This window comes from Alosa pseudoharengus, unplaced genomic scaffold, assembly GCF_046254945.1.
Source record: "Alosa pseudoharengus isolate Yale_2024_CS ecotype anadromous, Long Island Sound unplaced genomic scaffold, YU_APseudo_1.1 YU_APseudo_1.1_scf_1, whole genome shotgun sequence".
In the NCBI taxonomy this organism is placed as follows: Eukaryota; Metazoa; Chordata; class Actinopteri; order Clupeiformes; family Clupeidae; genus Alosa; species Alosa pseudoharengus.
The window spans coordinates 9,037,191-9,056,396 of record NW_027468564.1 but is presented as its reverse complement, the minus strand read 5'-3'; the positions used below and the strand labels follow the sequence as shown (position 1 = coordinate 9,056,396).

Sequence of the window (19,206 nt, the reverse complement as noted above, 5' to 3'; positions counted from 1 at the left end):
TCCTGTACAGGTATGTTTTCAGATCTTTTTTAAAAATACTTACTGAACTCGCCTGCTTGATGTACAGAGGCAGGGTGTTCCATAGTTTGGGGGCATAATGGATAAAAGCAGCTTCTCCACTTTGTTTGTGGAGCACTTTGGGTATGATTAAAAGATTAGAATTGGATGATCTAAGTTTCCTTTGTGGTTGATAAGATATTAAAAGCTCAGAGATATATGAAGGTGCTATGCCATTCAGAGCTTTGTAAGTAATTAACATAACCTTAAAATCAATTCTATAGGAAATAGGGAGCCAGTGCAGTTCAGCCAACACAGGGGTGATGTGTTCTCTCTTCTTAGTCTTAGTTAAAAGTCTAGCCGCAGAGTTCTGTATGAGTGCCAATTTCTTTAGATGTGATTTGGGAAGACCAGTGAAGAGTGCATTGCAGTAGTCTAACCTGCTAGTGATAAAGGCGTGAATTAGTTTTTCTGCATCTTGTTGAGTTAAAAAGGGCCGCACTTTGGCAATATTTCTCAAGTGGAAATAGGCTGTTTGAGTAACTTTACTGATATGGGGCTTAAAACTTAACTCTGCATCTAAGATGACACCGAGGCTTGTTACTTTTGGTTTGACCTGGTGTGCCAAGTTCCCCAGATTACTAAGAACAATATCTCGCTTTAGTTTTGGTCCCACCAAAAGTACCTCTGTTTTGTCATCATTTAGTTTCAGAAAATTTTTGCTCATCCACTGATTAATGGAGGTTAGGCATGTAGTGAGGGAGCAAAGGCCATCTGGGTTAGTTGGCTCCACAGAAATATACAATTGGGTATCATCTGCATAGCTATGGAAGTTTACATTATGCTGACTTATGACGTTTCCCAATGGAAGCATATATAGGGAAAATAGCAGGGGACCAAGGCAGCTCCCCTGGGCCACACCAAAAGGCAAGTCATGTTTTTCAGATACATGATCTCCTAGACTGATATAAAAATCTCTGCCAGTAATGTAGGTTTGAAACCAGTTTAGAGCATTATCAGAGAGACCCACCCACTTCGCAAGGCGGTGAATTAGGATGCCATGATCAATGGTGTCAAATGCCGCACTCAAATCCAGAAGAATAAGGATTGAGACTTTGTTTGAGTCAGTAGCCAGTCTGAGATCATTGACTATTTTTACTAGAGCCGTTTCTGTGCTGTGATTTGATCTAAAACCTGATTGGAATTTTTCAAGGATACTGTTTTCGTTGAGGAAGGTATTTAACTGATTACAAACAACTTTTTCAAGTACTTTGCTCAGGAACGGTAGATTTGATATAGGCCTGTAGTTGCTCAGATTGGTATGGTCCAGATTTGACTTTTTAAGTAAAGGTTTCACAACAGCGGTTTTAAAAGCAGTTGGAAATATACCTGTTTCTAATGAGGTGTTTATTACCTTGAGAATAAAGGGAGCTAAGCTATCATATACTTTTTTGAGGAATCTAGTAGGGATTGGATCTAAAACACATGTTGAGGAGCCGGTTTGAGTTATAATTTTACCAAGCTCAGATTGAGTAATAGTGCTAAAGGACCTTCATTTTGGGGGGCTATTTTTGGGTGTACTATCAAACATGTTACTTGTGTTACCAATAGCCTCCCTTATAGAAATTACTTTGTTTTTGAAGAAGTCTGCAAATTCTTCGCACCTTAGAGAGGATGCCTGACTGAGTGTATCAAAAGGTGTTTGATGCAATAGCCTATCAATGGTAGAGAACAACACCCTAGAGTTTCCACTGTTTTCAGCAATTACCTTAGAGAAGTGGTTCCTTCTCTCATTCCGAATAGCTCTATTATAATTTGCTATTTTTTCTTTTAGAATGGCACGGTGAACCTGTAACTTAGTTTTTCTCCATGTTCTCTCAGCTTTTCTACATGATCTTTTTAGATCATGGATATTTTCGTTCATCCAAGGTGTCAGTTTGCTACAGGGCCTTTTTTTAGTCTTTACGGGTGCCACACTATCAAGCATAGCGCCTAATTCATGATTGAGAGCCTCTACCATTTGATCAATGGGATGATGTAAAATATCTAAATCTATGGAGTCTATAAGAGCTATGAACTGCTGTTCTGCTCTAATGTCCAAGAGTCGCGATTTGATTGCAATTTTGGAATGCATTTTTGGAGTATGTAATACTATATTAAAAGATACACAATAATGATCAGACATATTTATATCATTTACTGATAAGTCTGTGACTTCTATCCCTCTAGAAATGACTAGATCGAGGGTGTTGCCAAGGTTGTGGGTGGGTCCTGTAACATGCTGCTTTAGCTCTAAACTGTCCAACACATTAAGGAACTTACTGGCTTTAGCATCAGTTGTCTTATTGACATGAATATTAAAGTCGCCATTTACAATTATCTGATCATAGCTAGTGATGATGAGCGACATAAGTTCAGAAAACTGGTCGAGAAAGCCAGCCCATAGTTTAGGAGGGCGGTATAAGGTTAATAGAAGTACAGCTGGGTCAGCCTTCAGAGTGAGGGCAATGTACTCAAAGGAAGCGAATTCACCAAAGTTGACTCTAGTGCAACTATATTTGTTTGAGAGAATGGAGGCAATTCCACCACCTCGTTTGCCTTGTCTAATTGAGTGGAAGAAATTATAATTTGGGGGACAAGTTTCAACAAGAACAGCTTCGCTGTCTGAAGTCAGCCAGGTTTCAACAAGAAACAGAAAATCCAATTGTTTTTCACTAATAAAATCATTGATTGCAAAGGTTTTGGTAGTAAGTGCACCTATATTCAGTAAACCCATGTTAGCTGAAAATGCCTCTGGCTTTTGAGGAATATGCTGAGGTATGGAAAGAATATTTGTTAGGTTTCTAGTTTTAAATTTGTCTTTTCTTTTTACTATACGTTTGGTAGAAATCAACGTTGGAATAGAACTATAAGCATAAGTCATGCTATTGCATGAAGCAGCTTGATCTATGGTAGTAGTATTGTATGTTACGCTGCAGAAAACATTTTCAGACCCATCCACATGTATAATGCCATTCGAATCAATACCTGGGGGGCGTGAATCTGTAATATTTTCTACAGAATGTCAATGCCTCAGTGTGGATGCTATGTTGTCAGAGAGTAGCCTGGCTCCATGTTGGTTTGGGTGGAGACCATCACGCTTCAGCATACTGGGCCTCTCCCAGAACAAGCCCCAGTTGTTGACATAGGGGATGCTTAGGGAAGCGCAGTAGCGTTTGAGCCAGGTGTGGAGATCGAACAGTCTGGACCATCTCTCAGCACCTTTTCTGTAGGTAGGGAGAGGCCCAGAGATGACAAAGCGTTTTTCTGTGCCCATCAGGGTGGTGATGAGAGTTTTGTAGTTTTCCTGCAGTGCTACTGACTGCTTATCTCTGATGTCGTTTGTGCCCACGTGTACGATGATGTTGTTGACCTTGGTGTGGCAGGCCAGGATGCTTGGGAGTTTCTGCTGGATGTCAAGGACCTTGGCACCAGGGAAGCAGTAGACCTTGGAGGGACCGCTACATGATGGGGGAATGCAGAGGTCTCTAACCATGGAACTGCCGATGACCAGGGTGGAGGTTGATGAGGTCCGGGGAGGTGGGGGTTGGGGGGGCGCCGACTTTGAGGAGGGACCAGGATGGTTGTCTCGGGGCAGGAGGGGCTCCTCATCCTCGGTCAGAATGGCGTAGCGGTTTTCCAGTCGTATAGGTTGGGCTGGGCCTGAGTGCCGTCCGGACCGTCTGCCGTGCTTGTGATGCTTGCTTCTACGCCATGGCTCAGGCTGGTGTGGAGTGGAGCTGGCCAGCAGAGCAGGCTTGGTTCTCAGCAGAGGCCGGGGAGAGGCAACAGGGACAGAAATTGCGTTAGTGCATGGCATGGTTAAAGTATTGGAGGACAGAGTGAAATCAGGGCATCTGGCATTAGTGTGTGTAAGAGAGGTAACGTTACTTACGGAGAGAATGGTGTCGAGGAACTGTTCATCCTTCTCAATCTGATGGAGGGTCGCTATTCTGGCTTCAAGTTCCACTATCTTTTCGCTGAGAAGGACGCATGAGTCGCAGCCTGGTGCACAGCTGAGGGGAGGCATCGTGTCGCGGCGAGGGCTCGTCGGTGTCAACTTTCTTTTAAACGTTTGTTTGCTAGTTGGCTAGCAACAGCGATATCGTGCAGTTCCTTGATAACTCGAACACAGGTAGCGGGTAAGTAATCTGAGAAAATCTCACTTTTATATTGAGTCACTAGTTTTGAGAGACGTTAGAAGGAATTGGATGCTTTGTTCTTCCAGATAGCGTTTCCTTGGCCCGGTATTATTTGCAGCCCTTGATGCTGGCTTAACGTTTCACGTTAACGTTTGACAGAAAAGTTTGGCGATCAAGGTTATAGAGTACGATAATCCAAAGCCTCGAGCAACAATAGTTTATGCAACAGTTTGTTCACGAGATATAATCAGTAGCCAGTAAATCCGTAGAAAGTAGATGGTACCAAAGGAGATTTAAGATAGATAAGTTTGGAAGTTTAGGTAGTTACATACGGAGCACGCCGACCGGAAGCCTATGGTAGAATAGGCAATGGTGAAACTGGTGGGTGTGGAGGATTGTAAGTACATGATTTATACTTAATAAGTAATGAAACAACCACTTATAATGAAATCATTTTCTTATTATAAACCAGTTGCAAACTATTACAAAATGCTTTGTTCATCATTTGTAAAGCGTTGTTCCTATGTTAATTCTCATCAATAAAGTATTTGTACACACAGTTATAAATGGATTGTTCATAGTAAATAAGCCTATATCTAAAATATGTTTATGAATTATTGTTAACACTTAATAAATTATGCAATATACACATGCACTAATGATTAGTTAGGGTGAGGATACATATTTTATAAACCACTTCCTAATATTATAATTCATGATTAACTCAGGGGTTACAAGTGGTTAGTTAATGATATTTTGTGAGCTTATCTAAAGTGAGGACTTTCTATGCCTTGCAACACATTTTCAAATGAGTTGTAAAGACTACATTCACATTCATTGATTTAGCAGACAAGCGACGTACACATGTCAATTAAATTGAAGGCCATTGACATAACAGTGAAAGCTGGGAATCGAACCCCCAACGTTTCAGGCTACTGCATGCTAGTCCAGCTCCTTATCCACTACACTACCTTGGCCCTGATAGAAAACCCTACAACTATGCAAGAGTTTCTGTTTTCTTCTACTACACACTGTTATTAAACATCTGTAAACTATTATTAAATGCTGTATTCTTCATTTGTAAAGCATTGTTCCTACATTAATTCTCATCTGTAAATCATGTTTACACACAGTTAAAAATGGTTTGTTCATAGTAAACACGCATATCTATATTATATTTTTGAATTGACGGTTGTAATACCACTGGACAGAGGTAGTGTAGTGGATAGGGAGCCAGGTTAACATGCAGTAACCCATAAAGTTGGGGGTTCAAACCCCGGTGTTCACCAATGTGGCCTTGCCCTTTAATTTCATTGACATGTGTAAGTCGCTTTGGGTGAAAGTGTCGGCTAAATGAATAAATGCAGGTGTAAACTTTATTACTCATTTGTAAATGTGTTGCAAGGCATAAAACGTCCTCACTTTAGATGAGCTCACAAAATATCATTAACTAACCACTTGTAACTTCTGAGTTAATTATTAGTTATAGTATTAGGAAGTGGTTTATAAAATATGTATCCTCACCCTAACTAAGCATTAGTGCATGTGTATGTAACAACTGTTAAATAATGGAAATATTATTTAATCAAAAACTTTATTATTGCATCATTTATTAAGTATTAACAATAATGTATAAACATATTTAAGATATAAACTTATTTACTATGAACAAACTATTTATAAATGTGTGAACAAATGCTTTACTGATGATAAATTAGAAATTACTAATGATGAACAAACCATTAACTAATAAGTAACAAAGGCTTAATAAATTATGAATTGTGTGTAGTTATTATAAAGTGTTACCCACATTTAAAAATGACTTGCATCAACCAAAGTGCTTTACAGAGAAAAATGTACAGTATGTGTTTATGTGTGTATGTGCATGCGTGCGTGTGTGAGTGTGTGCATACCTGTCTGATTTTCATAGACAGGAAGTGGTGGCTGATACGAAGCAGCATGGTTTAGTGTTTAACTAGGTGTGAACAAGCTACATAAAATGGGCCCGTATCACTTTGTGACAAAATGTTGTTATTGCTGTAATATCTTCACAGGGAACACAAACACAAGCATGTTGTCATTCCAATCTCCCTGTTCAAGCCAATAATCATACAGTAGCATTATGAACACAGGAATTCTTCAGTGGTGGTTAAACCAGCTGCCTGACACAGCTATTAGTTTACACGGTTAGCACACACTGATGCTACTATTGTAAGGGCCCTGCCATTAGTTTACACTGATGCTACTACTGTAGGGCCCTGCCTGACACAGCTATTAGTTTACACTGATGCTAAGGGCCCTGCTTGTCTGTGCTGGGTCCGTCACGCCTATGTTTTGCTGCTGGCATTTGGGAGTGTGCAAGGGAGTGTGTGGGAGAGGGCAAGTTACAGAAAGTGCAGTGCCCTTACAGACTTACTGTAGTGTGGGAGAGGGCAAGTTACAGAAAGTGCAGTGCCCTTACAGACTTACTGTAGTATGGGAGTGGGCAAGTTGTGTTGATGAGGAAGTGCAGTGCCCTTACAGACCATGGTGCAGCAGCACCATGACAACACAAAAAACACATTTCCATTTCCATTTGTTGGCAGTTGTTTACTGATGTTTTTTCAAGCTTCCAGACCTCCCTTTCGGGTAACCCTGTGTTTCACAACCACCCTTAGCTAATTCACTGTTTGCGATTTGGGGCTATAGCGGGCCAAGCTCTGTAGTGGTTGATCAACGAAAAATACTGGCTCTGCAACTTATTTGAAATGTTTTAATGCAGAAAAACACCCTGGGGTCAATTTTCGCCCCCTAAAAAACATGTCATATATGGTAACAGTGGCAAGGAAAAACTCCCATATTTCAGCAGGAAATCATAAATATGATTAAATTGTTCAAAGCTAATTTCCTTGCAAAATGTGTATCATAACAACTAATGGCTAGCACCATTTAGAAGCTTGCGTTGTGTACGTTCATGTGATATGCATTGTGTGATGATATGCGATTTCTGATCTCTGTGAGCAATTAAACAGTGAAGAATGGATTTAAATTGTGATCCTCCTCAATTGTTCGCAGAGGGTTAGTGTGCATATGTCTTCAAAAGTGGAAAACATTTTTCTCAACCACATTAGGAATTCTAGAGGTAATTTATAGCTATGTAAAGTTAACATAACCCCCATTTTCGTTTTTCATACACAGCCATTGTGGTGTTCGGAAGAAGTCCAAATTAGCTCGGGAAGTTAGAAATAGCTAGTCACCGTTAGGTAGCCGAGTTGCCAGAAGTGAACACATATTGATAAATATACAGACTGTTTTGATATAGTAATAATGAAACATAAACATGACAACATACTGTACTTTTATGACATTTGCCCTTAGCTCAGTTCATGGTGGTTGAACCCTTAACCTATTGCTTTTCAGTGTTTTGATTTTGGACTACAATACATGTTTTAAATGCTAGTGGCCAATGTTCCATACAGCTACTTTAAGATGACCTGTCCTGGTTAAATCAATATTGAAATAAAAATGTAACCAATAATAAAACTAGTCAAGTCAATTGTAATGTAAAAGTCCTGACAGCTTGTGGGTGACATTAATGTGTGTGTGCGTGTGTGTGTGTGTGTGTGTGTGTGTGTGTGTGTGTGTGTGTGTGTGTGTGTGTGTGTGCGTGCATGACTGTATGCCACAGTGATAGTACCAGAACAAAACCATTTTTTAAGCATAACGGAGAAAGACATCATGAAGTAAGTCATTCATTCAATGAGGTTTTCAGTCGTCTTTTCTTTTATTCGCCAGTCTTATCTGTCACGTGGTCGTATGTTTGGTTCAGGATGTGTTTCAGTGCAGACAGCAGCAGCACGTCCATGTCCTTGTTCAGATCAATCTCCTCATGGTAGCACTTCACTGGGAAGATGCAGTTTAGGGGAACTCCTGTGTTATAACTACAGTGTTTCATCTAGAGATACACACACACACACACACACACACACACACACACAGCATTGTTAAGCACCACAAAAATAAGAGTTTTGGCATCTAACTTGTAAGTTGTATTTGGCATCGTCCAACTTGTATCATAGAAAGCACATGCCAGAAATATCACATGAACTCAAATCTCTCTGATTGACTGTATTATTTATGAGTGATGTATTCTGGAGTAGGAAAGGCCTTTCAGTTTTCTGATATTTTGAATATGATTAGGCAACATAACATTCAGAAAGCTACAGTATGTTGCCTGAGAGGCTATCCGAGAAATGTTGGCAGCATCTGTACACTGGTATATAGTGCGGCAGGTTAAGTCCATATTCCAGGACAATCGTTCACTTTGTGATACAAGCACCAAAATTGGCATGAATAATCACTAGAACCTACTTTTTGAGGAAAGCACATTAGCCACCTGAAAATCCCAACATGGCGGCCATTTTTCAAGATGGCCGCCACATCAAATGTAAGAAAAACTTTTTTTGCTGTAGAACTTTAATGGCTGGGCGTATTTACATGATCTAGACATCAATTTGTATGTATTTTAACATGGCAAAATAAATGGTGCAAAGAAAGAAATCTATTTCAAGGCTAGTTTCCAAGATGGCGGCCAGAAATAGTTGGACTGCACTCGAAAATTGTTTATCGAAGCTCACTCTCGAATATCGTTGATCCTCTTTCTCACTCGAATATCATTTATTCTCTCTCTCGAATATCGATCAAGGCCATACTTCTTGTTGGGATCATACTTAAGTTGGGAAGACTGGTGTGAGAAAAGGCAGATGAAGAGTCCACAGTTTCAATTCTGGGAGCTTGTGATGTCAATGCAATTGGTGATGTTCTCTTTGATCAGGTCTTTCAGAGACGCAAACTTCACTTTGTATTGTCAATCATTGTCTGCACTCATCCCCTTCTTCAGTTCAGTTCAGTTCAGTTCAGTTCAGTTCAGTTCAGTTCAGTTAACCCTCTAACCGCCCGTGTCGCAATATTGCGACAAGCGTCATTACTGAATAAAACAGACGATAGACGCGAGTACAGTGTAAAATCTCATTTGTACTCTTGACCACTAGTTGGCAGACACCCAGAGCTTCGATTCAAGCTCAACCTTTTTTTTCAAAGTTTTCAGGAAGCATGTGAAAAACACCATAGACAGTAAAAGAAAAACACACGAGAAACACACGAAGAAGACATGCATTTCCTCCATAACGCGGAAGCGATGCGGGCCATAGTTTTGCACAAATTGAAGCAGAAATACACCAAATGTTGAAAAAAAAATTAACGTGTGATGAAGTCTTGGATCTGTTAATCACCTATTCTGATTCTGAAGGAGAATGTCTGCCTTTTGGAGAAAATGATCGATCGTCTATTGACTGATAGTCACGGTGCGTCTGTGAATGGAGGTACGTCTTTGCAACAGTGTCCACTAAGCATACCAAGCTTTTTTCGACCCTCTGCCCAACATAGCTGGAGGTGCCAGTGGCAATAGTGATGATAGTGTCCGTAATGGACGTGGTATAGACAGCAGGGGTTGTAAAAATAGGGCTCTGAAGAACTACAAAGTCATCCGCGATATGGAACTGATTTGACCAGGCTACTTTATTGAATAGTAGCATAGGGTTTGTGATTATAGTAATAGTTTACTATTGTTGGTTTACATGTGACTGTATTCCTGTTCATTTGTTATGTCGGTGAAATGACAAAAAAAGAAAGTAAAACTGCACAAATATGTTCAACATCTAGTATTTACTGAAATGTGCATAATTTACGGTGGTTACCATCCAGTGACGTCATAATATGCAAATTAGATGAGTAAATTTACCCCCTTCATAAACTTCTGTTCATACTAAATGATTTTCACATTTACAGTAGGACTTTATCTCTGACCACTTGCAAGCCATGGCCTTTTGAAATTTTGATGTACAAATCCAATTTATTCTTTTTAAACCCTGGCGGCTAAAGGGTTAACTTTATTGTCCCAAAGGGAAACTTGTCTCGCAGTCAGGTACACATAAATAGAACAAGATACACAAAGACACAAGATGGGGTAAAAGACACAGGTTAATATAAGTTAAGAAGGTTAAGAAAGAAAATAAGAAAGAAAGAAACTGTCTTATCAATCTACGTTCCTGACAGATGCTCATCAGAATCGTTTCTGTGCAATAAAGCAAAATTGTGCAAATTTAGCAGGCGTATTGCACTAGGAATAAAATAGTTTTTTGTCCTATTGGACTTATAGAATGGGACTCTTAATCCGGCCTGAGGGAAGAGCTTCAAATGAACAGTGAAGGGGATGATTTTTACAGTCCAGTATAGAACTTGCCTTCTGGATGACCTGCTTCTCATAAATGGTCAGCAAGGACAACTGTGGACAGCCAATCAACTTCCCAGCCACCTTCACAATGTGGCTAAGATTGTTTTTGTCCCTAAGACTGATGCCTCCATACCAGGCAATAAAAGAAAAAGTGAGAACAGATTCTATAAAAGATTTGTAAAATAAAGACAGCATAACCTTATCCACATTAAACAAATTAAGCTTCCTAAGGAAGTATAACTGTTGTTGTCCCTTCTTGCAAATAGCCTCGGTATTTATATAAAATTTGAGCTTGTTGTCTAACATTGTACCGAGATATTTATACTGGTCAACCATCTCTATGCCGCTTCCATTTCCATCTTTGCAAACAATAATGTCAACTATGCTAGATGGCTTTCCATACACCTTAGAGACCTGGTCTCTTAGCAAACACATCCTCAGTTGGCCAATGAATTTCAGCAAGGGAACATTGTGGTCCACAAGACCCACAGAGTTTTCCGGATTGGCTTTTGATCAAGCCCATGAACAGGCCAATGCAACTGTCAAAGGTGATGGTGGTGCCATCGGAATAACTGAGAACCCATCAGCCCTAATGTGTGTCTGACAAAACCAAAGTACCACCTAACTGGAAAAGCTTCCTGCGAGACAATGACAACAAGACTGAACGTTTTGGGTTTCTAGCTTACCTAACTGTGACTTGGTGTCCAGACAATGTGGTGATTGTGACCAAAGAAGAAAATGTTCTTTGCATAAACCTGACAGCCTGGAAGGCCTAAGTCCTTGCAACCATGAAGAGGCTGACACTAGAATCTTTCTGCATGCCCTTCATGCAGTTGCGTGTAACCTGCATTGTGTTGAACCTGTGCGATTAAGCCCTGCACACGCCCGGACTCGAACTGCGAACAGCAGCACCTTGGATTGGGAGTCGAGCGTGCTGACAATCGAGCTAAAAGCCCAGGCTACTAGCTTGCATGCCAGCAGCACTGTTGAGGCGTTGGGGAGTGAGGTTTACCATTGTTCCACACACACAGCTAAGCTACATGCGCAACAGAAGAAATCTGTGTTGATTAAGGCCTGTGACACGGATATTCTTGCTATTGCACTCAGTGTTTTTGGGACTCTATGGGATGCAGGCTTAGAGGAGCTGTGGATTGAATTTGGTCATGGTAAGTCTGTCAGATGGCATGCTTTTTGTCCATGCCCTCACTGGATGTGATGTGTTAGCCTTTCGTGGTAGAGGGAAGTGGACTGTCTGGCAATCCTGAGAAGTGTGACCTGAAGTGTCTAATGTCTTTGAGAAGCTCAGTCAATACCCACCAGTAATGGATGATGTGGATCTTAGCACACTTGAAGTTTGTCATACAGTTTGTCCAACAAGAACAGCACTGCTGATGGAGTTGATGAAATAAGACTTGACCTGTTTGCACGGAAGCAGAGGTCCTATGATGCCATTCCACCAACAAGGGCATCTCTTGCTAAGCATGTGAAGTGTGCAACCTATCAAGCTGTCTGTATCTGGGGCCAGGCAAGTATATATCAAATGAATATGTCCTGGGTTGGAGGAAAGAAGGTGACACTCCCACCAATTGCTGAGAGCTGTCAACAATTGACTAAATGTGTCAAGACTGAATGTCTGGGAAGATGTAAATGCTACAGCATTAGTCTTGAGTGTACTCCTTTGTGTGCCTGCAAATGCAATGATTACATTCATTTGTAATGCAAACATTCTGATATGGCTAGCTACAGAGCAGAGGTGTCACTAGATGTTACTGGGGCCCTGTCTCTTTCCCACACATTTCCTGTTAGTCTTTGTTGTTCTATTGAGGTAATACATGGTACACACACACACACACACACACACACACACATATTTAAACAAACACATGCATTTATGCATTTACTTAGTCCCCCTGCCCCCTCTGAAGTTCAGTTTAAACTTGTGATCATTTCCCGATCCAGCCCTGTCTCTCTTTCCTGCTAATTTCTTGTCAATCTGCACTATTATATTGAAATTATATATATTAAACTGAAAAAAGAACATGCACATGCCCCTGCTGAAGCAACCGAACCAACATATGTTTTATTAACAAAAAACAATTTAATTATGATAAAATTAGTACTAAAATGTGCTATTTTTCCCATTAATTGCATCTATCTTCACAATTTAACACATTCTTTGACATTTTATCGTAGAATTGGAAAGTCTAGACCCTATTACCTATATTTAAATATCAAGATCATCAAAATGTGATTATCCAATCCCAATCCAAGTCAAAAACCAAGTATAATGGCTTTCAATGGTGGCCATCTTGGAAAATGGCGGCCATATTGGATTTTTTGCGTGGCTAATGTGCTTTTTGGATAAAGTGGGTCCCAAAGAATATTTGTGCCAAGTTTGATGTTTGTATCACAAAGTGAACGATGGTTTCACTAATCTGCCGCACTAATATACATGTAGGCAAAAATAGTACAGAGAGAGGCCTCTTGTTCACAGCGCCACTGTTGAGAAACCCTAAGCTAGATGAAAGCAGCGTGCCTTCCATGATTTTATTCCAACTTTTGATGTTCAGTCTCCAACTGTGAAATCGCTTGAAAATTGCATGATGTAATAGTTGTTTTGACTTTAATGTAAGAGGTATACACACCTTCTCACGGATGGTTTTGCTTCTGTAGATCTTTTGGATGTCCTTGTTGACCACAGGACATGCCTCGTCCACTTTTGACAGTATGACAACTTGAGGGATGCCTGAAACAATTTTTTTTTTTATAAGAAATTAAATTTATGTTTAAGCTTTGATAAAAGCTGACTGGCTGTTGTGTAACACTTGCCCATCTTGCTGGCACGTTCTCTGACATCTTTGATCTTTTTGATGAAGGCTTTGTCATTTTCCCGCATGGCATGGTCTGAAATGTTACGGCTGTCAGCACACCAGAGGAGGGAGTCTGCTGGAATGACGCTGACCAGACAGTGAATCTTGTCACTCAGACTGGGATCTTTGTTGTATTTGTCCTCCTCCTGTGAACATGAGTGGACTGGATTGAACTGTCAAGGGGATGAAAAAGAGAGAAAGACATATTATTGATTCTTCATACATCAGGATGTTTTGGTAGTGGGTTGGTGGTGGGGGAATCAGCAGATATTGGGCAGTGAATAGATGGCAGGTTACAGAGAGAGTTTTTTTTTTTTACTGGCAGCCGGTCAATAAGCCTTATATGGAGGTGTGTGTGTGTGTGTGTGTGTGTGTGTGTGTGTGTGTGTGTGTGTGTGTGTGTGTGGCACGTGCATAGACTAGTCACTTCAGACTAATCTATTGGAGAACTTAAGTGAACCTTATTTGAGCAATTATTGCACCTGTCAATTTTGTGTCTTTGTGTATATTTATTGTGGACACAAAAAAAAAGGTAAATTGTGTGTGTGTGTGTGTGTGTGTGTGTGTGTGTGTGTGTGTGTGTGTGTGTCAAGTCAAGTCACATTTATTTCTATTGCATACATATACAATTTCCCCACGGTGCTCACAGAAATAAAATAAATATAGTAATATAAACAAAAATATAAGTATTATAGTATAAATTATTGTAGATAAAGACGGTTTGATTGTAGACGATACGGTTACTAAAACTACTACTACTTTAGGCCTAGAGCAAAATGTAAAGTTAAAGATGCCAGTTAATATCATGCTGAAAAGAAAAATAGAAATAAGATAAATAAACAAACAAGGGGATAATTACTGGACATTAATGGCCAAAGAAAATAAAATAAGATTTAAAAATAAAAATAAATTTGATTTAAAGCTACTGATAGTGGGACAGGAGATTATTCTAGAGTCGAGGGGAAGCAGAAAAAAAAACACTATGTGTATGTGTGTCTGTGTGTGTGTGTGTGTGTGTTTGTGTGTGTGTGTTACCCTATAACCCTCTTTGATGTGACCCTCCAAGATTTTTATCAGGTCATCTATTTGCACCCCTTCAGAATCTCCTCTTTCCAGGCCCATGACGTCACAGAAGACAAATGGCAAATGGGATCCGTGTCCTCCATCTTTAATTTTGTGGGTTTTATACTGAAAATTATCATAAACATTCTCATTAATATAAACCTATTCACAGTGACATCCACAAATACTGCAGCTACAATTCACAACATGATTGCAATTATTCGTGTGTGTTTGTGTGTGTGTGTGTGTGTGTGTGTGTGTGTGTGTGCGTGCGTGCGTGCGTGCTTGCTTGCTTGCTTGCGTGTGTGTGTCAAACATGGTGTATGGCAAAATGTTCTGTTCACTGCTCAATCAATCCATTACTGACAATCAAAGTTTACCGCATATGAACCCCTTTGAGTAGAAGCATAATCATCTTGGTCTCAAATGAGAGGTAACACTCTGCAGTTTTATACCTGTATTTGAATTGTATGTCAGGGGTTCTGATATGTAATAATTGCACAACTATCTACTACACTACACTAAATATGGAATAAGCACACAAATATCTATTTTTGCAACGCTATGTTGGTTCAACTTGTTAGTTAAGATGGACTATACATCTACACGAATATTGGATGAAACAACATGGATATTCCATTTCTATGGATTCGTGTGAACATTTCAAGAACTGATATGCTACTGTATATCTAGTTCTTCCTAAAGACAAGGCTAGAGGGTAAGGAAGGACCAGGGGGAAAAGGGGGGCATCAGCCATTTTGAATTGAGACATAGTAAGATAAATTTGATAATGTAAAGTACTTCACACACATAATTTACATGACATATAAGTCCAAGCTTTCAAATGGTGTATAATTTAATTTGACTATGCTACACAACAATATGATGCATAAACATGACTTAAAATGTTGGTGGGAGGTACTTGTTCCATTCATGGAACGCCTGAGATCCCTGCTGACAAAAACAGCTAGAAACCAGCTTATGCTGATAGCTGTTTTTTTTTTTTTAGCTTTTTAGACCAGCAACACCAGCTAAAACTACCAGCTTGAGGTGGCACGACAAGCAAAACCAGCTGAATTACCAGCTGAAGGTACAGTATGTTTCTGCTACAGTTTTGCTGGTCTAGCAGGTCAACTATCATTGGGTGGTCAAACAAGCTGGTTAACAAGCTGGTCAACCAGCAAACCACCTTAATCTGGTCTTCATGATCATTACTCACAATCTTTGTGAAGCTGTGTCCAGCACATGCTTCTGCTATGGCTCCACTGGTCATGTGATCCTGGAAAATGCTGTCTATGGAGTTGATGAAGCTGGACTTCCCTGCTCCCACTGGACCGTGGATCAGGATACGGAGATGCTCAACATCTGGGGTGCTGATCTGAAATCTCCTCAAATGGTCTATCATCTCATCCCTTTTTCTGTGCATTTAAACATTTTAATCCAATGAAATATGCATATATGTTCCATCATGTCTGATTCAATATGCAATTTCAACACAAGAGACAGAATAAAATAGAAACCGATTTTTCATTCATTTTTCAACAGTTCATTTTATCATTGAAGTTGTGTTCTTGCTGGAGATTTTAAGTTGCAAATGTATCTACAAATTTAAACATGAGTCCATTAAAGATGCATTTCAGTTGTGTCATGTCTTTCATTGAATATATCATTTCAACACAAGCGAAACAAAATACAAATAGTTCATGTTGCAAATAATTAGGTCATTTTCATTAATAAGTAATCAAACTGGCCCATTCCTGATGCATTCAGTAGGACAGTGCTAGTTGTGTTCTTGTAGGAGGTTTTTCACTCTATTGAATCTGAGGGTCTTTGAAAGTAAACTCACTTCCAGTCCAGTTTCCTCCAGGGTTCTGTCAGCACTGTGAAACAAATGAAACTGACTAATGAATGAATTAACTAAAGAGAACACCAAAAACCCATCAGAACACAAATCAAAATGATCGCTTTCATATGTTTGATACAGACTGTATCATGCCTTTGAAATGGGAATTCATAATCTGTACACAATGTTGGAAGAATAGGTGTAAATGTAAGTGTGGTTATGATTGCTGTATCCACTAGGGGGTGCTGGTCAGGAAAGGTGCCCTTACATGTAGAGGAGAGTGGAGGAGGGCACGGCTTAGATTGTGATTCTCCCATAACTGGCTGTTTCTGACTGGGAAAAATAACAGCATCTGGTAAAGGAAGGTTTTAAATTTTGATCCCAAGACATTAAAATTATTATATACAAATACACAAGACTGAAGTCACTGTACCCCAACCCCCCCCCCCCCACCACCACCACCACCACCACCACCCCACCCTAGCAGGGTTGATACTTCAATGGGATTTTTACAGGACTTTTGGACTGGAGCTGGCACTATAGCATTGTTTCTCCTGTACAAAAAAATCCCTACACTGGAGCTGGAACTATAGCATGTTTCTCCTGTACTCAAATCCCTACACTGGAGCTGGAACTATAGCACTGTTTCTCCTGGTTGCTTCCTGTAAAGTCCAAACACTGCATACCCTGTTTCATCACAGTTCATGAGTTTGAGTATGTTATAAGGTACAAAAACAGTCTAAATTCTGCCCCAAAGGCAAAGTTTTGTAGCTGACTGGTAACTCAAGTTAGGTAGCACCGATTTTATTTATGTTTTCCCTGGCAGTACTTTTGACCTGGAATATCAGGGCTCTATGTTGTAATCAGCTGGAACATCAGGGCTCTATGTTTTAATCAGCTGGAATATCAGGGCTCTATGTTGTAATCAGCTGGAACATCAGGGCTCTATGTTGTAATCAGCTGGAGTTCTCGGTAACACTTTACCTGAAGATATCTACATAAGAGTGACATGACACTGTCATAACCCTAACCCTAATCCTAACCCTTATCCGGTAACACTTTACTTGACAGTATCGACATAAAAGTGACATGACACTGTCATGACCAGTGTTGGGAGTAACGGCATTTAAGTATAACGGCGTTACTAACGGCGTTAATTTGTCAATAACGGAGTAATCTAATTAATTACTTTTTACAACGTTACAACGCCGTTAACGTTACTGGACGTTAAATGCGGTGCGTTACTTACTTTGCATTGATTGAATAAACTGTGTAATCCGAACGCACCCCTGGCTCACAGCTAGTGAGGAGGTGGGTTAATAACGACGTAAGCGATTAGGATTGGCTAAGGCAGAGTCATGTTTCATGATAGCCAATCAGAGACAGTGTTTTTACACACTTGCCAGCACACGCGCCACACACATGCAACAGCTAAAGTAGAGATTCGATGAAACAGCAGAGGTCAGGAGCCATCCGATGAAAAGTTGGCATTTTCAAGGTGGAGATTTAAGCACTACTTCAAATTCATTGTGGTCAAAGGCAAGAACGTGCATGTAATGTGTACATTATGTCCAGGATCGAAGACTTTGTCGACATCCATTGTAAGCAACTCTAATTTAATGAGGCATCTCACACACGCTAGTGGCCAAAAACACCGATAGCCCCCCTCCACCAGAGATGATAGCTCGCCATCCACTAGCAAAGAAGGACTCGGAGCAATGTCCTCCAAGCAGCAAAAGCTAGATCTTTCTGCCTCACAACAAAAACCTATGACACAGGCTGAAGTCAACCATAGGTCTGTCGATGTACAATTTCCCCTTGGGGATCAATAAAGTATCTATCTATCTATATCTATCTATCTATCTATCTAATAAATATCGAAAGTTATGTAGCCTACAAACACCTGTCTGTTCTACTAATTTCAAATGGCTTTTCAAAACTGCTCAAAAAATCCAAATTATTTGACATATAGCAACTTTTTTTTTAACAGTAACGCAAATAGTTACTTTCCCTGGTAACGAGTTACTCTTATCATAGAGTAATTCAGTTACTAACTCAGTTACTTTTTGGAACAAGTAGTGAGTAACTATAACTAATTACTTTTTTAAAGTAACGTTCCCAACACTGGTCATGACACATTAAACCTAATCTAACCTCTAACCCTAATCCTAACCCCAACCCCAACCCTAACCATAACTCGACTTATGACTTATATATAACGGTTATGACTCGTTCATTTCAGTGTCATGCTGAGTTCTCTTTTAAGTTGTGTGTATAAGAGTGTGAAGAGAGAGAGAGAGAGCACATACATAGTGTAGATGGATGCAGTTCTGTTGCAAAGACAGAAAGACAGAGAGACTGCAATGAAATAAAGAACTAAAACGCTGGTGTAAGATGCAGCAGAAGTCTGTTGTTTGGCACGCCCACATCCTGTCTGCCACTAAAAACCACACTAGACACTGCTAGAGAGTCAACAAGACATCACATGACACATGATGAGGGGCTTCACCAGGTGAGCTCTTGAAAGAGTTCTGCCCCAATCTCAAGATATAGCCACAAATCTCATTAGATTAGGATAAGCCATGGAATCATTGCTACTCCATCAGAGAGTTTGCGACTAATTTCAACACGTTAGATGACTTGCGGCCCACACATAATAGCCAGGTCAAAACTGAACAATAAGTGTGGACGAAGGCTGAAAATATATGTCATATGAAGTATGAATCCTGACTATTGTCATCTTGTATGACTGTTTATTTCCCTGTGTGTTTCTCATAATTAACCTGCTAAACTAGAACAAAAATCTATAATTTAATTGAATTTCACTGCAACTCTAGATATAACTTAATCTTTTTGTTCACTGAAGATTTTATGTTAATGATGTCAGTCATCTGTATCTTACCTTTGGTAGGTGCAAAGCTCCGTGTGTTGTTCAACACAGACACTTCTTTGGCATGTCTTTGGTGCCCGCTTCTTATAAAA

General features: G+C 39.9%; 1 protein-coding gene across 1 annotated transcript; it reads right to left on the bottom strand.

Moving 5' to 3' along the window:
* Nucleotides 1-6,859: 6,859 nt before the first annotated feature.
* On the bottom strand, nt 6,860-19,206 carry LOC143137083 (interferon-induced protein 44-like). The gene is made up of 8 exons (XM_076297559.1): nt 19,127-19,206; nt 16,493-16,557; nt 16,228-16,261; nt 15,601-15,799; nt 14,355-14,507; nt 13,279-13,492; nt 13,095-13,195; nt 6,860-8,112 (listed from the first exon to the last, which is right to left on the bottom strand). Exons 2-8 carry the CDS (start codon nt 16,539-16,541, stop codon nt 7,942-7,944), a joined length of 921 nt encoding a protein of 306 aa, XP_076153674.1. The 5' UTR covers nt 16,542-16,557; nt 19,127-19,206; the 3' UTR covers nt 6,860-7,941.

Excerpts from the sequence above, each read along its gene's own strand:
- LOC143137083 (XM_076297559.1), bottom strand. The coding sequence starts at position 16,541 with ATGGGAGAATCACAATCTAAGCCGTGCCCTCCTCCACTCTCCTCTACA. Across the intron at positions 13,196-13,278 it reads AGAACGTGCCAGCAAGATGG|GCATCCCTCAAGTTGTCATA; the intron begins GCAAGTGTTACA and ends AAATTGTTTCAG. Across the intron at positions 8,113-13,094 it reads GCAAAACCATCCGTGAGAAG|ATGAAACACTGTAGTTATAA; the intron begins GTGTGTATACCT and ends GTGTATCTCTAG.